This window comes from Limulus polyphemus, unplaced genomic scaffold, assembly GCF_000517525.1.
Source record: "Limulus polyphemus unplaced genomic scaffold, Limulus_polyphemus-2.1.2 Scaffold245, whole genome shotgun sequence".
Classification (NCBI taxonomy): domain Eukaryota; kingdom Metazoa; phylum Arthropoda; class Merostomata; order Xiphosura; family Limulidae; genus Limulus; species Limulus polyphemus.
The window spans coordinates 119,095-140,047 of NW_013665855.1; the positions used below are offsets into that span (position 1 = coordinate 119,095).

General features: G+C 32.1%; 2 protein-coding genes across 3 annotated transcripts in view; both read left to right on the plus strand.

Moving 5' to 3' along the window:
- The window catches only part of LOC106478735 (NEDD8-activating enzyme E1 catalytic subunit-like), a 35,776-nt gene extending 20,746 nt beyond the window's left edge, over positions 1-15,030 (plus strand). For both annotated transcript variants that reach the window (XM_013939294.2, XM_022382381.1), the window contains exons 12-15: positions 6,979-7,060; positions 7,243-7,343; positions 9,838-9,956; positions 14,126-15,030. In XM_013939294.2, the coding sequence (XP_013794748.1) occupies positions 6,979-7,060; positions 7,243-7,343; positions 9,838-9,956; positions 14,126-14,229 (406 nt within the window). In that variant the 3' untranslated portion in view covers positions 14,230-15,030. The remainder of the gene's footprint in view (positions 1-6,978; positions 7,061-7,242; positions 7,344-9,837; positions 9,957-14,125) is intronic.
- Positions 15,031-19,226: 4,196 nt separating this feature from the next.
- The window catches only part of LOC106478736 (UBX domain-containing protein 6-like), a 19,468-nt gene continuing 17,741 nt past the window's right edge, over positions 19,227-20,953 (plus strand). The window contains exons 1-2 of the mRNA XM_013939295.2: positions 19,227-19,261; positions 19,428-19,757. The gene's annotated coding sequence lies outside the window, so the exon portion shown is untranslated. The remainder of the gene's footprint in view (positions 19,262-19,427; positions 19,758-20,953) is intronic.

Genomic DNA, 20,953 nt, shown 5'->3' on the forward strand with positions numbered 1-20,953 from the left:
ATTTGCTGTTATGTTAAACTTATATTAAAGTTTTTCTTCATTACCCATTCAAGCCATTTCCAGCCATAATTAGTATTGAAGTTTAGCTTTGAAAACAGCTAAAGTCGATGGCTTAAAACAGTTAGATAGAATGGATTCTAATCCACCTTGAGTAAACTTTGCATGAAATTCAAAACAAATATACTTCAAATTCTGAATGTCCTTGATGCAATGTAAAACATACATTAACTTACCCAGAATTCTCCACTCTTCCACCTTCCATGAGACTCATTGCACATGTCTAAACCCTGTTTTCCCACCATAAACCAGATTTTTTGTTGATGGTTGTACTGTTCCCTTCACTTTCTATGAATAGCCTATAACAGGATTATCTTCCTTTACTAATCTTACTCCTCAAACTTTTGACCCTCAGTTTTGGAGGATGGTATTTCCATGTCTTTTTCAAAGTTATTATAAAATAAATGCTACTCTCATTCTCATGATTATTTTAGTCTGGATCAAATGTTTACCTTGCAATCTTCCTTTGCTGTTTGTTGCAGTTCTGTATATATGTTGTGTCTATTACCATGTGGCTGTTATTATGTTCCTTTGACGCCTTAGTTCATCATGCTTTGTCTCCCCCTTCCCCAGATTTTCATCTGACCTTCAAAGAATTTCTTACCTACATTGTTTGTCTTTGCAGTGTTTAGAATTTTCACCCGTTTACCATTTCAACTTGCTTCTCATAGTAATTCTTTTCAGACAACAAGCATATAATTTCCATCCTCTTGTCTTGCTTACTTCATCTACTAAAAAGTAAATTTTAGCTATGTCTATTCAATCATCTTCCCTCTGGACTATTGAGGAAGTTGTCTCAGATTAATGATTCATTTAGTTCCTTGGTTTTAACAGATCCTTCAGTCTGGTTTTAATGTCTTTCCTCTTCCTTTTAATCCAGTCACTTAGGCATTCTGGATAAGGAAAAAGAAGTCAAAATTGTTCATCACACTTCTCCAGCTTTTTACTCCCACCACTTTGTGATTCTGAAGAAATCAGGGAGATTTAAGACCTCTTACAGAAGTGTCTCAACTTATCTTTTCCTGAAGACACCTCATTTTGAAATGGAAAACATGAGGTTGTTACAGAAGTATCCTTGTCGTGGCCTTTGGATGATTATGGTGGATATACTGGATGCCTTTCTTCATATGCATATTCATCCATCATCATCATCTTTTGCCACCATAAGTTGACTGCCTTTCTCTTTGACTCCATAATATTTTGTCAAGAAGTCTACCTTTGCTGGTCTTCATTCACTTGACATGGAATGACTTATTTTGACTGTTTCGTCCATTTAGTCTCTTATATTTGTTTATTCATTTGACCATCCATTAAGCTACACCTCTTGACTAGATCATCCATAACTCTAATTCCCATGTAGACCAACCAAGTATTTGGTATGTCTGGTATTTTGAATCAACAAAGTTCAAGGAACTTTTCAGCATCTCATATAGCATTGTAAGCATTGTAGTTTCATGCACCTACTGCCAAAGACACCCTTTGTGCTTTGAGAAAAATGGCTTCACCTCTTGTTGTCATTCCTTTGGGATGAGTTCACAAGCAACATCTCCAATAGAACCTTGTTTTTCAGTGGCATGTAACTTTAGACCTGTTGTCATGCAGTATAACTACCTCTCACATCACTCTTGAGTTTCTCTATTGAGTGAGTTGAATTGAGAGTTTTAAGATGGCTGGATCTTCCTGTTCCTACAAACCTTCATTTTTTTCACAGATGCATTTGTTTTAATTGAGGCACAGTGTTGGGGAATAAGCATAATTATTAGTTGGACCTCTGGAAGTAATAGCTCACATTAATGTGTTAGGACTCAGGGCCATTTAGCATACTTGTCTTGAGTTCTACACCATCATTCTGTGTTTTTACAAAGACTGTCTTATAGTGGTAGCTTACATCAACAGTTGGTTTGGTACACATTCTCACACCCTTTGTTTTTCTGCAGTTTCTCTGTTTTTTTGTTTCATTCTCAACATTTTCACCTTTATGCTTCTCATGTTCCCAGCATGATGATCATTTTGGTAGACTCCCTTTCTCAAAATCATCGTCAGCTCCCCATGGAATGAACTTTCCACTGTTTGTTGTTTTAATGGCTTTGCATATGTCTGAGTTGTTGTGTGGTTAATGCCACTGTAACGTTGGACAGACATCTTCTTTTCTCTACTGGTTTTTAGTTACAGATCCAATTTATTTGGCTGTGGATGGTCAATCTTGGGAGAACTGTTTTTTTCATTTTACCTACCCTCCACTCCCTTCATTGAGTGTTCACCAACATCAGTTACACAAAGCGCTGGGCCCTTCTCATCACTTCACTTTGGCCAACTCAGCCAAGCTTTCCCCTATTCTGTCAACTTTCTCAAGGAGAACTGGTCCTGTTACCACATTGGTAATATCTTTGATAACTTTTAACATATATTTTTCACACTGACACTTTACATCTACAATTTCATGGCTGGCTGCTGTTAGATTCTTTGTACTAGAAGCTGAATTCTTTTTTTTTTTAATGACTTGAATATTTGCCTACTCTTTCCAGTGCTCTTCCCTGTCAAAATATAAAATACATTGTGTTACCTCCCAGAGTTTATACATTAGACATAATATTTCCAATTCTTCAACAAATTGCTTCTTTCATCATGTTTTTGTTTCATGATTATGGCTTATTAGATTCTCCCATAGCTGGTGACCAAGGTGCCTTATCCGCCACTTTCAGATAGCATGGAAGCCACTAATCTGTTCTTCTCCATTGTTTAAAGACCTCTGGCCTTTTGTCTTCAAAATCTCCATGTTCTTTTCATCTATTGGCAACTTGTTCACGTAAAATGTATATTATTTTACCATTTACATTTGGCAGAATATAGTCTGATATATCTTTGTCCCTGATGCTTAAGTACCTTATATTCCCAGTTCTTATGTTTGTACACTGCTTGCACCTTCCTACCTAAACTTGACTGTGAGAGAAGGTAACATTATCTTTCACCTGTTGTGTTACCTACATTGTCTGAACTTGACTCTCATTCTGAAGAATTGTTTTATACATCCAGTCAGGACTATTTATTTTTATCAAATATGTACCAAATTTTTCAGAAAGTCACAGTAAAGGATGTTTATACTGTATGATGAATCATGCTACTCGGATCTTGCTGTGGCTACATTGTCATGTTGGCTTGCACTTTATCCATCTTCTTTACTGTGATGTTTCCAAATGCCTTAAAAGTAAATATTGGGTTACATCTCACTAAATTTACCATTTGCCAATGTGATTGGCATCCAAGTCCCAGTAACCATTAGGGGATATCTATTAGGCCAACATGTGGATGAATCCATATGTTCTTGTAATTTTACTTATGTCATACTTCTGTCTCTTCAGCTTTAGGGTTTTGTTGGCTAGATGTAATCACTAGCAGATGAGTTCTTCTCTATTACTTGTTCATTTATCATGTGGCCCCACTCCTATACTATGTATGGAAACCTTGGTATTTCTGTACTACCCAAGAACCCCCTTATCACAATTCCAAATGTGTCTGAGGTTAAGAAATTATTTGATTTTAAAACAAAAAATAAAAAATATTCATTTTTTGCGTGAGTGATTTATCAGTTTATGGCCCTACCTTTTGGTTTGGCTTTGACACTCTATGTCTGAGGTTGAGAAATTATTTGATTATGTAAAAAAATTCAAAATTCATGGTCTCACTTTATTCTTTGAGGCTCTGTTTCTGAACATGTTTAATACAAACTATCACATGTCACATATACCTCTGATGTGCTCTAGAAAAAATTCCACTCTCTAGTTGGAGCTCAATGGCCTCTGGATGTGGACAGAGGATGGCACCTGGTGACTGATGACGCCTTGGCAGGTACCTTCCCTATCTTCACTTGCACATCCATGCATAGCATTCATGTCATCAGGAATGAAACACCCATTTTCTATATGATGTCTCATAGTGCCAATAAGTATGGGGATCACCTTTTATCTTTATTTTTCTCTTAATCTTAATTGATGTTCTCATTGCACTTTCCTAGAGTTGTTGAGTCCATCTGTGGGCCTGCCTACATTCTTCGTAAGTACCCAATAGCTAGGTCAGTTCCATAACTTGGCCATCATTTTCAAAGTAGAATGAAGGGAGCTTTAACCACAGAAAAATGTTGAGTCTTTAGTTATTAGTGGTTCCCTCCTTTGACAATCTTCCACTACAAGTACAAGACAACCCTGCTTACCTGTGCTACCACCTATGACCACACCTGAGAATACGCATGGCTTCACAGGCTTTATTATCATTGTCTGGCCCATATTTATATTTGTATTTTATTAATGGGTATCAAGGGTAAGGAGGTACCCTAATTTGAAGAATGCCATTTTGAGTGTCCTCACTTGGTCCAGTCTCCTTGAGACTAGTCCCCTCCACATGATACTTTCATTAATCCAGTTTAGTGACCTTTGCTTTCATTCTAGATTCTACTCAAACTGTTCTTGACCATGTAATTCATTTATCTTGGTCTATTTTATTACCTTCTTGTCTGAGAGCCTTTCTTTTGGGGAACCAGTGATCCTCATGACACTCTCCTGTTCTCTCCTTTTTTTGTTGTAGATATACTGGCTTTTAGTGTTTCAGAGTCAAGTCTTCCTGATTTGAATTTTATTGTTTTAGAATTACAATGAATTTCAAGCAAGTACTTACCTTCAGAATATGTTCTTATACATTTACCTACAACTGGGAGAAATATATCATGACTGCACAAAGAAATCTTGCTTATGGCAGGAATTTCAAGTAGGCATTTACCTCCAAAATATGTTCTTATGCATTACCTATAAGTTGGAGAAATATATCATCATGAATGCAAACAAAGAAATATTGCTTATGGCAGGAAAGCAGGGCTTATGAGCTTATGTGGAAGGTGAGAAAATGGAAAATCCTGATAAGTTGCATTGTGTCAAGGACATTCAGAACTTAAATTCATGATGTTGTTGAAAACATGAAAGCAACTCAACAAGAAAAGGTTTGTAGTATTTCAGAGGTAAGTACCTGTTTGAAATTCATTCTAAAATAGTAAAAACCTAAAAATTTACAGAAAACTATATTAGTTTATGTGAATTTTCTAAGTAAAAATTAGATATAATTTATAATGTTTGCTTCATTATGCTTCATGCAGTTTGCTTAAGTATTTCCACTGTGAGTAGGAAAAAAATAACATTTATGATGTACCTTGGTTAAATCATTTCGAGTTCAACTTAGGGCAAATTGTTGTACAAGGTCCTGTCACATCCCTCCTACTGTTTTTAAACTGCAATGATCTGAATATGATGTACAGATGTGGAACATCATCCCATCATTTAATGGTGTTAAAGAAGACAGTCTATAGAAAAAGCTTTTAATCCTTTTTTTTTTAAGAAAAATGGGCACCAAAATACATCTGATAAAGGACCTTATATTCTAATACTAAAGGAACAAGATTTTATACTTGACTTGATCCTCAACCAAATGAACAAAAAAACTGAAAAATGGTTTATATATTTTTAGAAATAGCACAATTCATTCACTGAGTACAGTCAATCAGATATTGTTATTGACAGTATATTGCTAGTCTCAACCCATGGAGCCCCTGTATCAAATCTAGCACAAATCTACTGGCAGGATATCAGCCTCCCTGTATCAAGTCTAGCACAAATCTACTGGCAGGATATCAGCCTCCTCTTCACAAGTAAGGTGAAAAACTCTCCATTGTAAAAAATTGTAAACAAAATACTGTATAGTTTAGCTAAGAAAAGTACAATATGGGGAATCAGTAGGTTAGTATACAGTCAGAAGGCCACTGGTACCATCAGTAAATGAACTTTCTTTTACCTTCTGTGATGAGGCAGTCGACCTTCACATGAGAGGTTGGCGCCTTTTGGCACAACTGCTAGGACAATAAGACTATTGTGTAATGCAAACTCAGCTGCAACAAACATAACATCAATATCCTGAAGGCTAAAGCAGTTAGATCTACAGTCTGACTGAATCAACTTGTGTTAAAGAGTGCCATTTGGTAAAAAGAAATACTTATTTTAACCAATGTAGTGCACAACTTCTGAACTAATGGTAGGTGAATGCTTATGCTGTGATTTATGATAGTTAGAATATCATTAGGTGATCAAGTTTGTGCTGTAACATACAACTAAATATTTAGGTGTTATGATATACAACTGGTGGAATATCAGCAGGTGTTATGATCCACACCTACTGAACCCAGTAGCAGAACATGAAGGTTTTATGACATACTGCATGTGGACTAGCACCTGGTGATCATTTAGGTGTTATGATATACAACTGGTGGAGCAATTGTTATGAACCAAACCTGATGAACCCAGTACCAGAAAATGAAGGTTTTGTGACATACTGCACATGGACTAGCACCTGGTGATCATTTAGGTGTTATGATATACAACTGGTGGAGCAATTGTTATGATCCAAACCTGATGAACCCAGTACCAGAACATGAAGGTTTTGTGACATACTGCACATGGACTAGCACCAAATGATCATTTAAGTGTTATGATATACAACTGGTGGAGCAATTGTTATGATCCAAACCTGATGAACCCAGTACCAGAACATGAAGGTTTTGTGACATACTGCACATGGACTAGCACATGGTGATCATTTAGATGTTATGATATACAACTGGTAGACTAACATCAAGTAAATGTTGATGTGGTGTGATTTATGGACTAACAGTATAGTGCCATTGCTACATCAGCCTAGAAGTTGTAGTCGTATAACATCTTGACTTCAGTGTAAATGTAAATTTTTAAAAGTTTGTCTTCAATAGGAAGTCTATACACATATGTTGTAGAAACAATTGCATATGATAAAGTAAATTAAACATTGTAGTCTGATAGATATGTATGATTAAGTTGTTGACTAAAACAATTTTTTTGTTTTTCATTTCAGTTGCTGCAATCCCCTGAACAATTATATGGTATTTAATGACACAGATGGGCTTTACACATACACTTTTGAAGCTGAGAAAAAGGTATCTGGCTTCAATTTTTATTTTTTAAAACATTTGTAATTTTACCCCAATTAAGATGAACCATTATCTTATTTTGAATTCTACTTAGTTGAATATAGTTTTCCAGAAAATATTTTGTATAAATGATTTTTGTGGAACAAGATATGTACCACATTTTTAGCATTTTATTCCTTCTCTTTCAGGAGAACTGCCTCAGCTGTGGTCAGACTGTGCAGTCCATGGAGTTTTCAAATAAGGCTAAACTACAAGATGTTATTGACTACCTAACTCAAGCCCCAGAATAGTAAGTGTGACAGTGTTCTATAAAATACATGTATATAACCCATGACAATAGTGTATCTCCAGAATAACTCTGCAGTTTATACTTATGTTCACAAAGGGGCCCGGCATGGCCAGGTGGTTAGGGCGCTCGACTCACAATCTGAGGGTCACGGGTTTGAATGCCCATCACACCAAACATGCTCGCATTTTCAGCCATGGAGACGTTATAATGTGATGGTCAATCCCACTGTTCATTGGTAAAAAGAGTATCCCAAAAATTTGGCGGTGGGTGGTGATGACTAGCTGCCTTCCCTCTAGTCTTACGCTGCTAAATTAGAGACGGCTAGTGCAGATAGCCCTTATGTAGCTTTGCGCGAAGTCCTTAGCAAACTGTAAAGGATAGCCAATCTTGACTGGATTATTATTCTATGAACAAAAAATTAATAGTTTAATATGGATGTGATTAACCTTGCATGTAAAGTAGCTGATAAATGAAATGGAATTTGTTAAAAGTTTCCCTGTTAGAACTTATAGTGTTCCTGTTATCCTGCTAATCAACATACTTCTGGATGTCATCATTTCTACTATAACCTTATCATGAGATATTAACTCTCTTGATACAAGTAGGTCAAAGTGTACAAATCATAACTTCTTACAGAGTTACATTCTAAATTTAATTAAACTACTTTATTATCAAATTATACAAATAAACTTGGAATTAAAATGTAGTTACTAAATCAAATTGTAATATATGTTTTAATTTCTTAATTTTAAAAATAAATGCTCAAATATATTCTCAATCTTCCCTTGTTTGTGTAACATGACATTTGTTTGCTCCAGCTGGCCTATTTTCTGTTTTTTCATCACCCCTCTGTGATGTCCTGAGTTTAATGTAAATTACTTACTATAGCATAGATATTTCTAAGGCAAAGTCTAATTTTTATACCCTCAATCTTCTTTTTTTACAGAAATATAAACTAGAAAGTCAGACTTGCCACATTCTCCTATCACATGCTCTCTTTCACAAATTGCCAATAATTCTCTCTGAAGTTTGCTATTACATTATTTATAACCAATAGAAAGAAAAAGTCTTAATTTTCTTAATTTACTAAATGACATATTATGCTATCTTGTTCTCAGTAGTGTCTCGTAGTTGTTTCACCTACAAATTGAAAGTTACTATTACCGAGTTTAGATCGAGCAGCTAGGGGAATTACTCTACGGCACTTATATTTTAGTTAGAAAGCCAGATAAATTATAGTGGTTATAAGACATTGTTTATTTTTGTGTATGTTATAATTTTATGTTTGTAAGTGTGTATTTGAAATAAGGAAAAATTACTTCATGTATTAGTACCATCATTACAAAAAGTAACCCTAAATTTCAATGGTGGGCTGACAGCAAAAAACAAGGCCAAATGTAAGTACTGAATTTCTTCTTTTAATGAATATTCTTTATTGAATGTTCTGAAAGTAATTAAAATGTTAAAAGTTGAAACTTATTAGGTTAAATAATGAAAAAATAATTTAAAAAATTCTCCACAATACTTTAACTTGAGCTAAGCATTGACCTTTTAATTTACAGATTGTAGCTCAGGATTATTAATTAGACATGGTTGAAAGAGCAAGAAAACAATAAAATTAAGTAATAACAAATTACAAACTGTTATAAGCCTTAAGCTGTTAGATTAGATAATTTTATTTTCTGTTACAATCTACAATCATTCTAGAAAGGAAAAAGGGTTATTTAGGTTTATTTTGTGGTGGTTACAAAGATGGTCAAATTGATGAAGTCCATGTTGTGCTAGAGTATAGAAAATAACAGATAAAATATAAAGTTTTACTGAAAAACTTTTGATATTCACTTAGGATTTTAGATATTATGCAAATAATATTTGAAAACTAAAATGAAAAAGTATTTATAATTATAAAATGAAAATCATCTTGCATGTGGAATAGTCAGAGTTTGAGTCACACTCTCACTCTGTATAATCAGACAAATCTTTATTAAAAATAATTTAAAAATCTGATTTTTTTTTGTATACAAAAGACTTGTAATGTTTATAAAAACTTGCTAATATTCATGAAATACACATACAACATTAAAAGTTATAGTATTGATACTTTTATGGTTACCTGGTAGTTGCAAGATCAGTCAAAGTGACTCAGCCCTTATCAGTAGTTATCCAGTTAAAACAAAAATGTATCAGAATCAAACTAATATATTTTATAAGGTTAATTTATCTGTTGAATACATACAAGTTATATCACACTGTGGAATATGATGCTATTTGTAGTAAATATCTTAGCCTGCTGTGAAAAAGCTATGTTGGAAAATTCACATGATAAGGACTTCTATATAGTCTCAATATGTGGATCATAATATAATATAAGATGCCTGCCTGCTGTCACTTAATATTAATAGATAATATCTAGAAATTCATTTCAACAAATTAATTTTTTTATGTAATTTGTAAGAGTGGTAAATTTTGATCTAAATAATAAATATTGTTATAGTCAAATGAAGTCACCAGGAATTACAACTTACATTGATGGAAAGAACAAAACCTTGTATATGCCAACAGTTCCTTCAATTGAAGAAAGAACAAGGCCCAACCTGAAGAAAACGTTACAAGGTGAGATTGTTATGAAAACATTTATATGTAGAAATTGTTTTAAGTTTTAAATATACATGATACTGTTTTGTCATTTTTTAAACTTAATCAGCCTATATCCACAACTGCATTCATACTAAAGTATTTGAAAATTTTATCATATCATAGTAATGATACTACTACTAGATTTCATAAGGAAAATATTTCTAGCACAAACTAAAGAGGCTAAATAATATATTATGAAAACCATTTCACATCTTTTAGTTTTATGTATCCACTTTAGAAAATTTGGCTCATGTAGAGATACCTATGCAGCTCTGGTTGATACTAATTTAAACATAGCGGTTCTCTATCCTAATTCTGGAATATTATTTTGTTAAAATAGCATATGAACAACAAGAGATCATTTGGTCCTTCAAGACCATCCTTGCACGCTTTTGAGAAAAATATAGATTTTAAACACACAATTTATTTTTCAGGAAATCATCTGTTTCTTTGAAGGGCCAACTTCTACTATTAATGATGGAAACTCATTCTATAAGTCCGTTATCTAGCCTGTCTTTTTTCCAGGTCATAAACTTTTGTCCTCTTATCATATTATTTTCTAAATACCGTACAACAAAATCAGGTTCTTATCCTATCAGTCCATAGATAGTTTCATAAACTTTAATAAGATAATTTTTTATAAGAGATCCTAACCTATCTCCATAAGATAACCCTTCTACTATAAGCTCTTCTCTAACCCTTTTCCAATAAATCAATATCCTTAGATAAGGAGACCAGATCTGTACACAGTATTCTAAGTGTGGCCTAACTAATGAATTCTATAAATATAATTACCTCATTTGGCTTGTTATTAATACTTTTATAAATACATCCTAAAATTCTATTAGCTTTACTATTAGGAACAGAGCACTGCTTCAGTGGCTTGAGTGATTTATCCACCACTATGCCAAGACAATTTTTTATTCCTACTATTGAATGAGTTTCCATCTAATTTGCATTAAATGTGTGATCCAAGTTATTGGACTCTCTAGCATTTTTCCCACTACATAAATAAGAATAACTGGTCAATAATTTCAAGAGTAACTCTTTTCACCCCACTTTAAAAACTCTCAAATCCTTAAACACCTGCCCACTGTGTATTGGTCTACCAAATGTGAGAGAGACTTGCATATCTGGTCTTTGATCTCCTTTAATCTTGTCATGACAGGTGAGCACCTTTTAGGTGTTGAATGCATATTGAATTTCAAAATTTAGCGAAACAAAATAATTCTAACTCTATTTCAATATTTTTTTAACTCAAAAATATTTTAGGTTGGTATTTTGTGATTTTCCAATGTTTATTTAAAGTTATTTGCAAAATGAGTTTTTGAAAGATATTCCAACTTTCATTTTTGCACAGCTCTGAGGTGTCTTGTCTGTAAAAAAAAAACTTGTTTTATTTTCTGCCCATCCCAAAGTATAGGTTTATATTTGCTAATAAACTATCATTCCTTAGGAATATAATGATTCAGGTCTTGCTTCTTGTGTGATGTTCTTTCTCTATTAGTGGTTTTATTACTGCAGCTCTTCATTGCCACCCTTGAATGTTGTAGTTAAATTTATCTTTCCAAACACCACACACAAAGAGAAGACTTATTATTTATTAATTGAAACTATATTTATTATATATAAATTGATCTAGACAAAAAAATATTTTAGCAAAAATCAGGATACATAGTCTGACAAAAGTAATGATAATGCAATTTTGAAAGAAGCCCTAGGTCACTGATAAATGTTTTGAAGTTTTTGCCATGGTTTTATTACTTATAGCTGAAAGTATTGATTACTATAATTGCCAAAATAAGGTATTGGAAGATGAAGATGTTAATGAATATTATTCAACTTGTAAAGTTCTTTCAAAACAGTGTTTATAAGAGAATTTTTGGAATTTCTATAAAGGATAGAAATACTAAATCAAATTAGATGAAGTTTTTAAAGCAGAAACTAGATACTATTATAAAATTTAAGAAAAAATCAAGGATGTCAAAGACACCCTTCCAATCTAGAAAATATTAATATCATGGTGAAGGCCTTATCTGGTCCTGGTGCTTCATCTATCTATTTCTTTTCTTTTTTTTTTTCTTCTCTCTTCTTCTTCTTCTCCCACCAAGGGAGTAATATCTACATGATTCAGATGTATTCCAATATTTTCCATAGAATGCTCAGGGTCAGAAATGTTGCTAATATCTCTTCTAATAGTTTTCAAAAAGAATTGCTGTTAGAGCATACTTTAAGGGCTCAATATGTATTTTATAATTTTGCTTATCATTAATATACTTTTAAAAAGTCCTTGCTGTTAGTTTTATCACTGTCAACCAGCTGTTTCATGTAAGTCCTTTTTGATTTCTTAATTTCTTTTTTTAACTGTAAATGATGGAATGAAGTCCATTGAATTTGTGAACATTGAAATGTGTGAAAAACTTCCTCTGAGTTATTTAATACATTTCATTTTCTACTTGAAAAAAAGCCTTTATATTTCATGTATCAATTAACCGTTTCGAGACCAGTCATGGGTGAAAAGTTCATGTCATCTCGTTTGTTGACTCGCATTCAAACTTTTATTGAACTACTATTTCATGAAGTTATGTCAATAACTTTGGTATCAATATTTTGATTATAATTCAAATTTTAGTACTATATATTACTCAGTTTCTTAATTTAAAAGCAAATATTACAAATACACAGATAAACAGCAATTTTTGTGTTTCATTTGGTATGTTGAATGCAGCACTGGTTCAAATTAGATGTTTGTGAAGTCAAAATACTAAGTCTATAGTTTAGTACGAATTAGAAACTCAAATTACCAATATTGACAAGCTAAAATATAAAATAAGAGCCTCTTTTCAATTTGATAAGATATTGCTCATGTAATAAATCAAACACTGTGGCACCCCGCCCACCTCTTTCCATTTTTGGAAAAGTTCCCTTACATACAATTACTTCTATATATAACATGAATAACCAATTGGAAGCTCAGAATGTCCCCCTAGTGGCTTTCTCAGCCATTTTAATGGGCTTGGCACCATTTCTTTCTTTTGAACCAATATTTCAATGAGGTAGGTTGTGTCTTTAGTATGCTCGAAATTTCATATATTTTTTTCTTTTTTTACTAAAATACATCTTAGTTACTAACCTTGATAAATTCTAGTGAAATTCTATGGTATTGATGTAATAATTTATGATTTTTAGTTATTCAAATGTATATATATATATAAACCTAAAAAAATTATTTTGTTTCATATCCTACGTCAAGCAGCAACCAAGTACAAGAGTCGTAATTAGAAAAGATAATTTTTTTGCTTTACTTCTTTAGTTACTGTTCTATGTTTTAAAAAAATAACTTTAAGAACTTATTTCAAAATAGCAATAATCTATATACATATATAATGTATAATAATTGAAATGTGACCGTATTTTACAAAATACTAATCTACTAAAACACAGCCAAGACAAGTTACTTTGTACAGACAAAAGGTCAGTTTTATGTTATTTGATATGGTAATATGAGTGCATGTGAGCCGCATCATTGTAACTTCTGTATTGTTAGCCAGGCACGGCTGAAAGGTCAATATATTAAAAATAATAAATATATATAAATGTATAATGTTATGAGATTTAAGCTATTTAGTCTAAACATTTATGTTTTTGTGATATAATTTATGTTAATTGTAGAATGAAAAAGGTATAATTTATATTTATTTCCTAATTTTTTATGGTGTACAGAGATTAGTTACTGAAAATAACAGATAAAATATAAAGTTTTTAACTTAAGAAATGTTTGATAACTATCTGAACAGTATAAAGATTTTGCATGTGAAATCTTAAAATTAATATTACTTTGCATGTTAGATAGGCAACATGTGAAAAAAAAAATGAGAAAAACATTGCTTTACAAACCTTAAGACTTAATAAAAAAAATTATTTTGCATATGAAAGCATTGTAATGTGTACTGATAATCTGCCAAATTCCATTAACAATTGCTTACTAATTTAAAAGTAATAGCATGAAAGCTATAACAAGCACAAAATGGTTACAAGGTCGGTTCCAGGGACTGAGCCCATCCTGAAAGAGTTAACATGTGGATATTTTTACTGGAGTCTGATATTACAAAGTATATAACATATTATTCTTCATGCCTTTTCAGAGCTGGAGTTGGGAGATGGTCAAGAGCTGGTTGTGGCTGACATAACAACCCCTACATCTATAGTATTCAAACTGAAGCTTATAGTAACCATGACTGATGACTGACATAAGTTTTCTATGAAGGCCAATTAGTGAAAATCATTAATTTCTGTAATGTTCTGTAAATTTGCTACTTTATTGCGCCTGAACTTTCTTATAGTAAAATCCCGGTTGTTATTATGAATCCAATCCCTGTAGTGAATAAAAAAAGATGTTCCTTTTTCAAAGTTCATCAACAGAGATCTTAATAATCTATTCCACACCAATAGTTTATCAAAACGTTACACTTGAACAAAGAGCTTAAAATAAAAGACTTCCTAGTATGTGATTCTAGAAATTATATTAGTTCATGTGATTAGTCTTGACAAATATTCTCCACCTACTTCACTTTCTTTTACTCACTTTTATTGGGTAAAAATACATAACTCTTAAATGTCAGCTTCATCCTTATCCTTTTCAAGTTCTTTAAAAGAATGAACACCAAATTTTCATTATTCTAGAAATTTTTGGAAATGGCATATGATATGAAGACAGTAATTACATATAGACACAATATATTGTTCAAGAGAGTAATAAGCTACTAAGTTGCTTTTAATTACAGCCACATCACTATGAGGGTTCATGACTTTCATGTCCTGGCATATTTATTGAAAAATGTTTTTGCTACTACTTTTTGATGTTGGAAGGCTTAATTTAAATTTTTCTGAGTTGAATATTATTTTTGTATACGTTTTGTGATATATAGAAATTGTGTAGCAATCTAACCTTCTTTCAAACATGTGGAACATTCCTCTAGCAAAAGTAAGGTATGAGCTTTAAAAAGTGTACATGTGCAGTAATTCAATAAAACATATTTTTATCCTTTGAGATATGTGTGATAAATGATACTTTTTTTCCAGAGCACATTCTTTTTAAATGTTACCAAAGAACACAATTTTAAATATAAGGTTTGCTAAACATTTAAGACATTTCTATAAGATTTTTATACCTTTATTAACAACAAAATCAGAACAATAATAAAATTATAAAACTAAATTACCTTACAGAATTTCTTGTCAACATAATACTTATATTTAAATCCTTTGCTGCACTAAAAAACATTACATGGTAATTTAATTTTTGCACAAGTTGTCTTTCTAGAAGTTTAAATAATAGAATTATTACTTTTATGAACATTTGATAAAGTGAACCATAATGTATATGTATGTAATGCATTAAATAAGACTAGAATATAAACACATACAGAACACTGAAGTAGATGCATTGATAAGTAAACACACAGACAGTAAATAATAAACCAGAGTTCAAGATGCAAGTGGTACAAATTGATGTTTACTTCCAAAATAAGAATTGAAAGGGCCTTCAGTTGTAGGTGTGTTTGTAGTCAAATTAGACATGACTATTTTATGTAGCTTTGTACAGGTTCATTTCTTTTCTTGATATTTTGAGCTGTGGGATAATACAGTGCATGAGATTTCCTAACCTATTGTAAAAGTTTGCCAAGCCATGTGTGACTGTTAGTTAGGGTGTATAAGATTCAGTAATATATTGGTTGTGCATTTCCATGAAACATTTTAAAGTTGTTTCTTGATGTAACTTTTATCAGAAGTCTGCGGTAATCTCAAAAAATGTTGTATAATACAATCTGTGGTAAATTCTGGTATAATCTAATGAATTTTAAGGTGTTTCTCACCTGAATATTTTGAAAAGAGTAGTGAAATTAATGTCTTGGTCGTCTGGATGGTTCTCAAGATCACTTTGGTCAGCTGCTTGTGAAAAGTTAGGAAAAACAGGAATATCAGTTGTTGTTTTTTGTGGAAGTATAAAACCAAAAAACATTTTTTTTCTGAAATATCCAAACATTTTGTGTTTAAAAGTTGTTCAGTATCCACCCTTGAAAACAGTATACACTGAATTTTGAATACTAAGCTAGATTATTATCTGCCTATGATATTTTTAGTGAGTCATCTTATCTTGTGTAAATTGGTTTGTTAACAACAACAGATTGTGGGGCATAAGTATTTAATGAAGTAGGTTATGAAAATTGTTAGGAAACAGTGAACTGAATCATATGAAATATTCAGAAATGCCTTGGAGCAAGAAAAACATCCAAAATCTAATAAAAAATATTGAACCTGTTTACATTTTACAAACATTTGATTTTCTTCAGTGATGAATTATGTTGAAATAAAGGGTTTTTTTTTTTTTGCTTAAGAACTATGGAAAGTAGATTGGATCAAGCAAGAAGACACAAGGACTGTCAAGGCACTCTCATGGTGTTTGTCAACTCGTGAAGTTTTTGAGCCTTATAACAATATTCAAACTGCTAATAAGTTGTTGTCCTTATCGATTAATAGAATTCTAAATGTCTTTGTTCTACTGTTAACATAGTCTACAGTACTATTGTCTAGTGTATTTGTATCTTCTTTTCATAATAATTTTCTTCTAATTTCATTTACAATAATATATCTTATTCCTCTCTCTATTTTTCTTTGCAAACTTTTAATATGTCTGAATATGTAGCTTAGTTAGTTTCTGTATGACTTTCATTAGTCATTCTCTTGTGTGATTAGTAATACAAATATAACATGTTTCATTGTGTGTTGTAATCTTTGATTGTCACTACACAAAATATCTAATAACAACACCCAATCACAGTAGAAACATAATAAAAACTAGAAGTGTTGGAATGGTTAAGAGAAAGAATGTGAAAAGAAACCTGTATTGATTATTTCTCACCAGTTCAGTGCGATTCCAGGGCCCCCAAATGTAAGCTAAAAGCAAAAGAAAGTTAAACTACAAAAAGAAAACCCAACAATATTAAAATAAAATAATTCGTTAGTAAAACTGATAACTGCTTAATAGAATCTTTGAGCTTTACCAAATCTAAATATTAATAAAATTGCAATCTTACAAAATCTTCTCAGAAAAAATCTCACTACCTGAAATAATATGCTTAGATCTCTAATCTAGAGTGAAATAAGAACAACAAAAACAATGCCACTGGATAGGGGAAAATCTGGCCTGAAAATACCAAAATAAAGTAATGCAAACACCTCACTCACGTGAGTTTAATTCATTCAGATGCTGAGACAGAGAAGCCTAGTTCTTTATATAACTTGCCAATAGAAAACATTGCTGTTGTGATTAAAGACCAATTAGTTAATATGTTCCTATGTGCAGAAAAGTTATTTACTTGAGTCACTTTCTACATCTAAACTGAACACAAAAAAAAAGCAAACAAATTTTTTTATAGAATTCAGCATTAACTATGGGAGTAGCAAACATATAGTAGCATATGTGACTTTGCACAGTGAGCTACAGTGGTAACCTAATTGAAATAAACTTTTGAATGCTAGTACTAAAACTAATTATTTTAAGTTAACGAAAGCTATTTGGAGGGAAGCCTAAACTATGAACTCTGTTGTGCAGGAAAGAATGACACTACATTAGGCAGTAGAAGTTTATTACGCTAACAGTAACTGGTGCAAAGTACAGTTTCTTATAATGGGTGAGAATCCATAAACACAAAAGTCAGTGGCAAAAACTGTAATAAAACTTCCGCAAACGATTTTGGTACAGCTTTTCATTAATTTATTATAGATTTTTTTATTTTCTGAGTTTTCATTATACATTAATATTTGTATATATATACAACAATAGTAATTGTATAAAAATGGTTTCGCTATTTCAGAATATCTAAAAATTCCCATGTTATGGTTGAAAATCTGAAGCTGCAAACGTTTAGTGTTATGTGTTTAGTTAATCTGCAATGGATAATTGCAACAGATATTTGACTATCAAAGATAGTATACACTTGGAAGAAGAGTCATTGTAACCAAAGGACAGGAAATTTGTATCGTATATTACATCTAGAATTTCTGGCAATAAATACTGACATACACTGTATATATGTAAAGTAATGAAACAATGTGTTGTTAACGTAGGTATTCTCTGCAATACTAAACTGAATTTGTTCGTAGCTCAGGCTGAGCATGGTTAGTGTGTCAAACTTTGGATCAAGACGTCCGATGCTCATACTGTAACATATGCCATTAAATACGCTTTCAAATTCAGTTATGACTGCATTATAAGAGTGAACGTCAATTCTATTATTTGTACCTAAGCAGTTAGTTAGGACAAAGTATTTCATATTTCTGGCAATGATGAATACTGCCTGGCTTTCTTATTTAATTCGTAATATATTACTCTTTTGTAACTAATGAAGAATATATCTTCATTCAGATATATTCCTGTTATTTTTCTAAATTTTTATTTAATTGTTCTGCATTAGTTAACGTTTTTCCAGTAAATTAGGTGCACGAAGATTGTAATCATACAGTAATCATCTTGCTTAGGTAAAGTTACATACTACAATGGTTATCCTATGGAAGCTTGCATCAAATTTACCCTGTATCTGTGTCTGCTCACTGGTGGAGTAATAAGGGACGATACAAGTACTTGTGCAAATTCATGTTATGAGGAATTAGGAGGTACTCTTCCTTTCTCCCTCGGTGGGATAGCGGTAAGTCTTTGGACTTACAATCCTAACAGCAGAAGTTCGATTCGCCACGGTGGATACAGCAGATAGCCCGATGTGGCTTTGCTGTAAGAAAAAAAAAACACATACACTCTCCCTTTTATTTACTTATTTGGAATAGTTATTGAATTTGTAATCAAAATATTGTGGAATATCCTCACTCATCATTTTTATTTTACTAATATTATTTTTGGATTTTAGTCTGCGTAACAAATGTAATTGTCACATCATCCACATGTCACATTTTAGTATCTCTACATATTTTTCCATAATGCAAATTTGCGCTTATACATACCTAACAAAAAGGGATTTTATTCATACTCTCTCTCTGAAAATATATATTTTTTAATATGTTTTCATGCATTGTCCTTTCTTATATTACAGATAAATAGCGATTTATTTTACGACTTACAAGATATGCCATAACAATAATTTGTTTGTGAAGTGGTTGTTGATTAATTTTGATTCAATTTAATTTTTGACTATTTTTTATTGCTCATAGCATAATCTCACTTAGAGGTCGTCTTTGTTTATTGATAAGCAGGAAAGTGTCGTTAGGTTAGTTTGTGTATTACTTAAGTTACATTTATATTACTTGTACTTTAGTCATATCTTAAAAATGTTCCAGAAATAAAAATATAAATTCAGTAATTAATTAGCTTAATCATGTTATGAGGTTATGTTTCAAAATATAATTAGCTTTTATGTATTTTTTTTATTCTAGTGACTCGTTATTATAAGTTCTTGTTGCATCACGTTTTGTATTCTGTTTTAATGAGCCAAGCAGTAGACGCAGCCAACCAGTCTGAACTCGAAAAAACAGAAAATTCTACTAATGCTGATCCACAAAATATCACTTGGTTGACAGGAAGTTTACTTGGATCAGCCCGGGAAGGTCTTGAGCTTTGGATTAGTGATAATTTTTCGGATATTGACGAATTTCAGTGGAATATACTGAAAACGCTTCTGACGTTTTTGTGCATAAATTTAACTTTAATTTGCCTCGCTTGGAAAAAGTATGGTGGGAAGATTACAGAGAGGTTCATGAAACCAGGTAAAAAATAATAATTATTTATTTGATAAAGTCTTATCTATCAGCTTCACTTCAGAGTAGATAAGATATGTGGGTTTTCTCAGTCATTTCATTTTTAAAGTGGAAAGAAGTTGACCGCAGAATGCTTGGTTTTCCTATGGAAATTTGAGTTTGAATCTTGAGGTCAACTCTCACTTTTATTCAAAGAGCAACTTATTTTGTTCATAAGCTTGTGCAACAGAACTTTGAAAATAAAAGCTCAGAGGGGGGGGGGGGACTGTAAAGATAATATATTTGTTTAAAAATAAGTATGTATATTGCATGGTCATGTTATGAGGTCTAAGGCAAAAACAAAAACATAGGTGGCTGTAAATCTCTTACAAATACACCCTATTGAAATTTTAAACATTTAAATTACTAAGTTATATGTTTCTTGAAGTTAGATCAAACTTGTTACAGTTTCGTACTAATAGTAATATTAGTAATAGCACATTAAATATAATCTTAACTTCATTACACTTACAATTACAGTCAATATATTATGGTTAAGAATAATCTAGCTACTCCAGGCATCTATCACACTTTATCATCTGATAGCCTATAGTAATACTAAGGGTTCTTGGTTGATAAAGTGTGATAGATACCAGGAGAGTGTTTTATTTATAAACTCTGGATTAAAGTGTACTTTTACTAAGTTTTAGTTTTAGGGAGGCTAGTACCCAAGATGTACAATTTATTTGCAGGGTATGCAGAATAGAGGAGAAGTTGAAGGATTTTTTAGGTAGAGTTGCAGAGGTGGAAAGGGAGAAATATAAATTGCTCGAAGTGGTGGTGAGGCTTAGTGAAAAACTTAAACTTCTACACACAAAGAGTACAGTTGGAAAACAGGATTTCAAGGGAGCTAAGAAAGGAAATAGGGCTAACAGCTTGGAAAATAATGCACTTAGGGGCAAGGATGGGCTTGGGTTTAGGTTAAGCAATCAGTTCCAAGCACTTGCTAGTGATGAGGGGGAACAGGTAAGGAAAACACATGGGATCACAAGGGATTATAGCTGTAGGTGACTTTCTAATTAGGCATATAGATAGAGTAGTATATGGACTAAATAGACAGTGTTAGTTTTCAAACAAAGTGGTTGGCTTGTGGAATGAGCTGCCTTCAAGGGTGGTGGAGGCAGAAAATGTAACTGAGTTCAAGAAAAGATTGAATGAATACATGA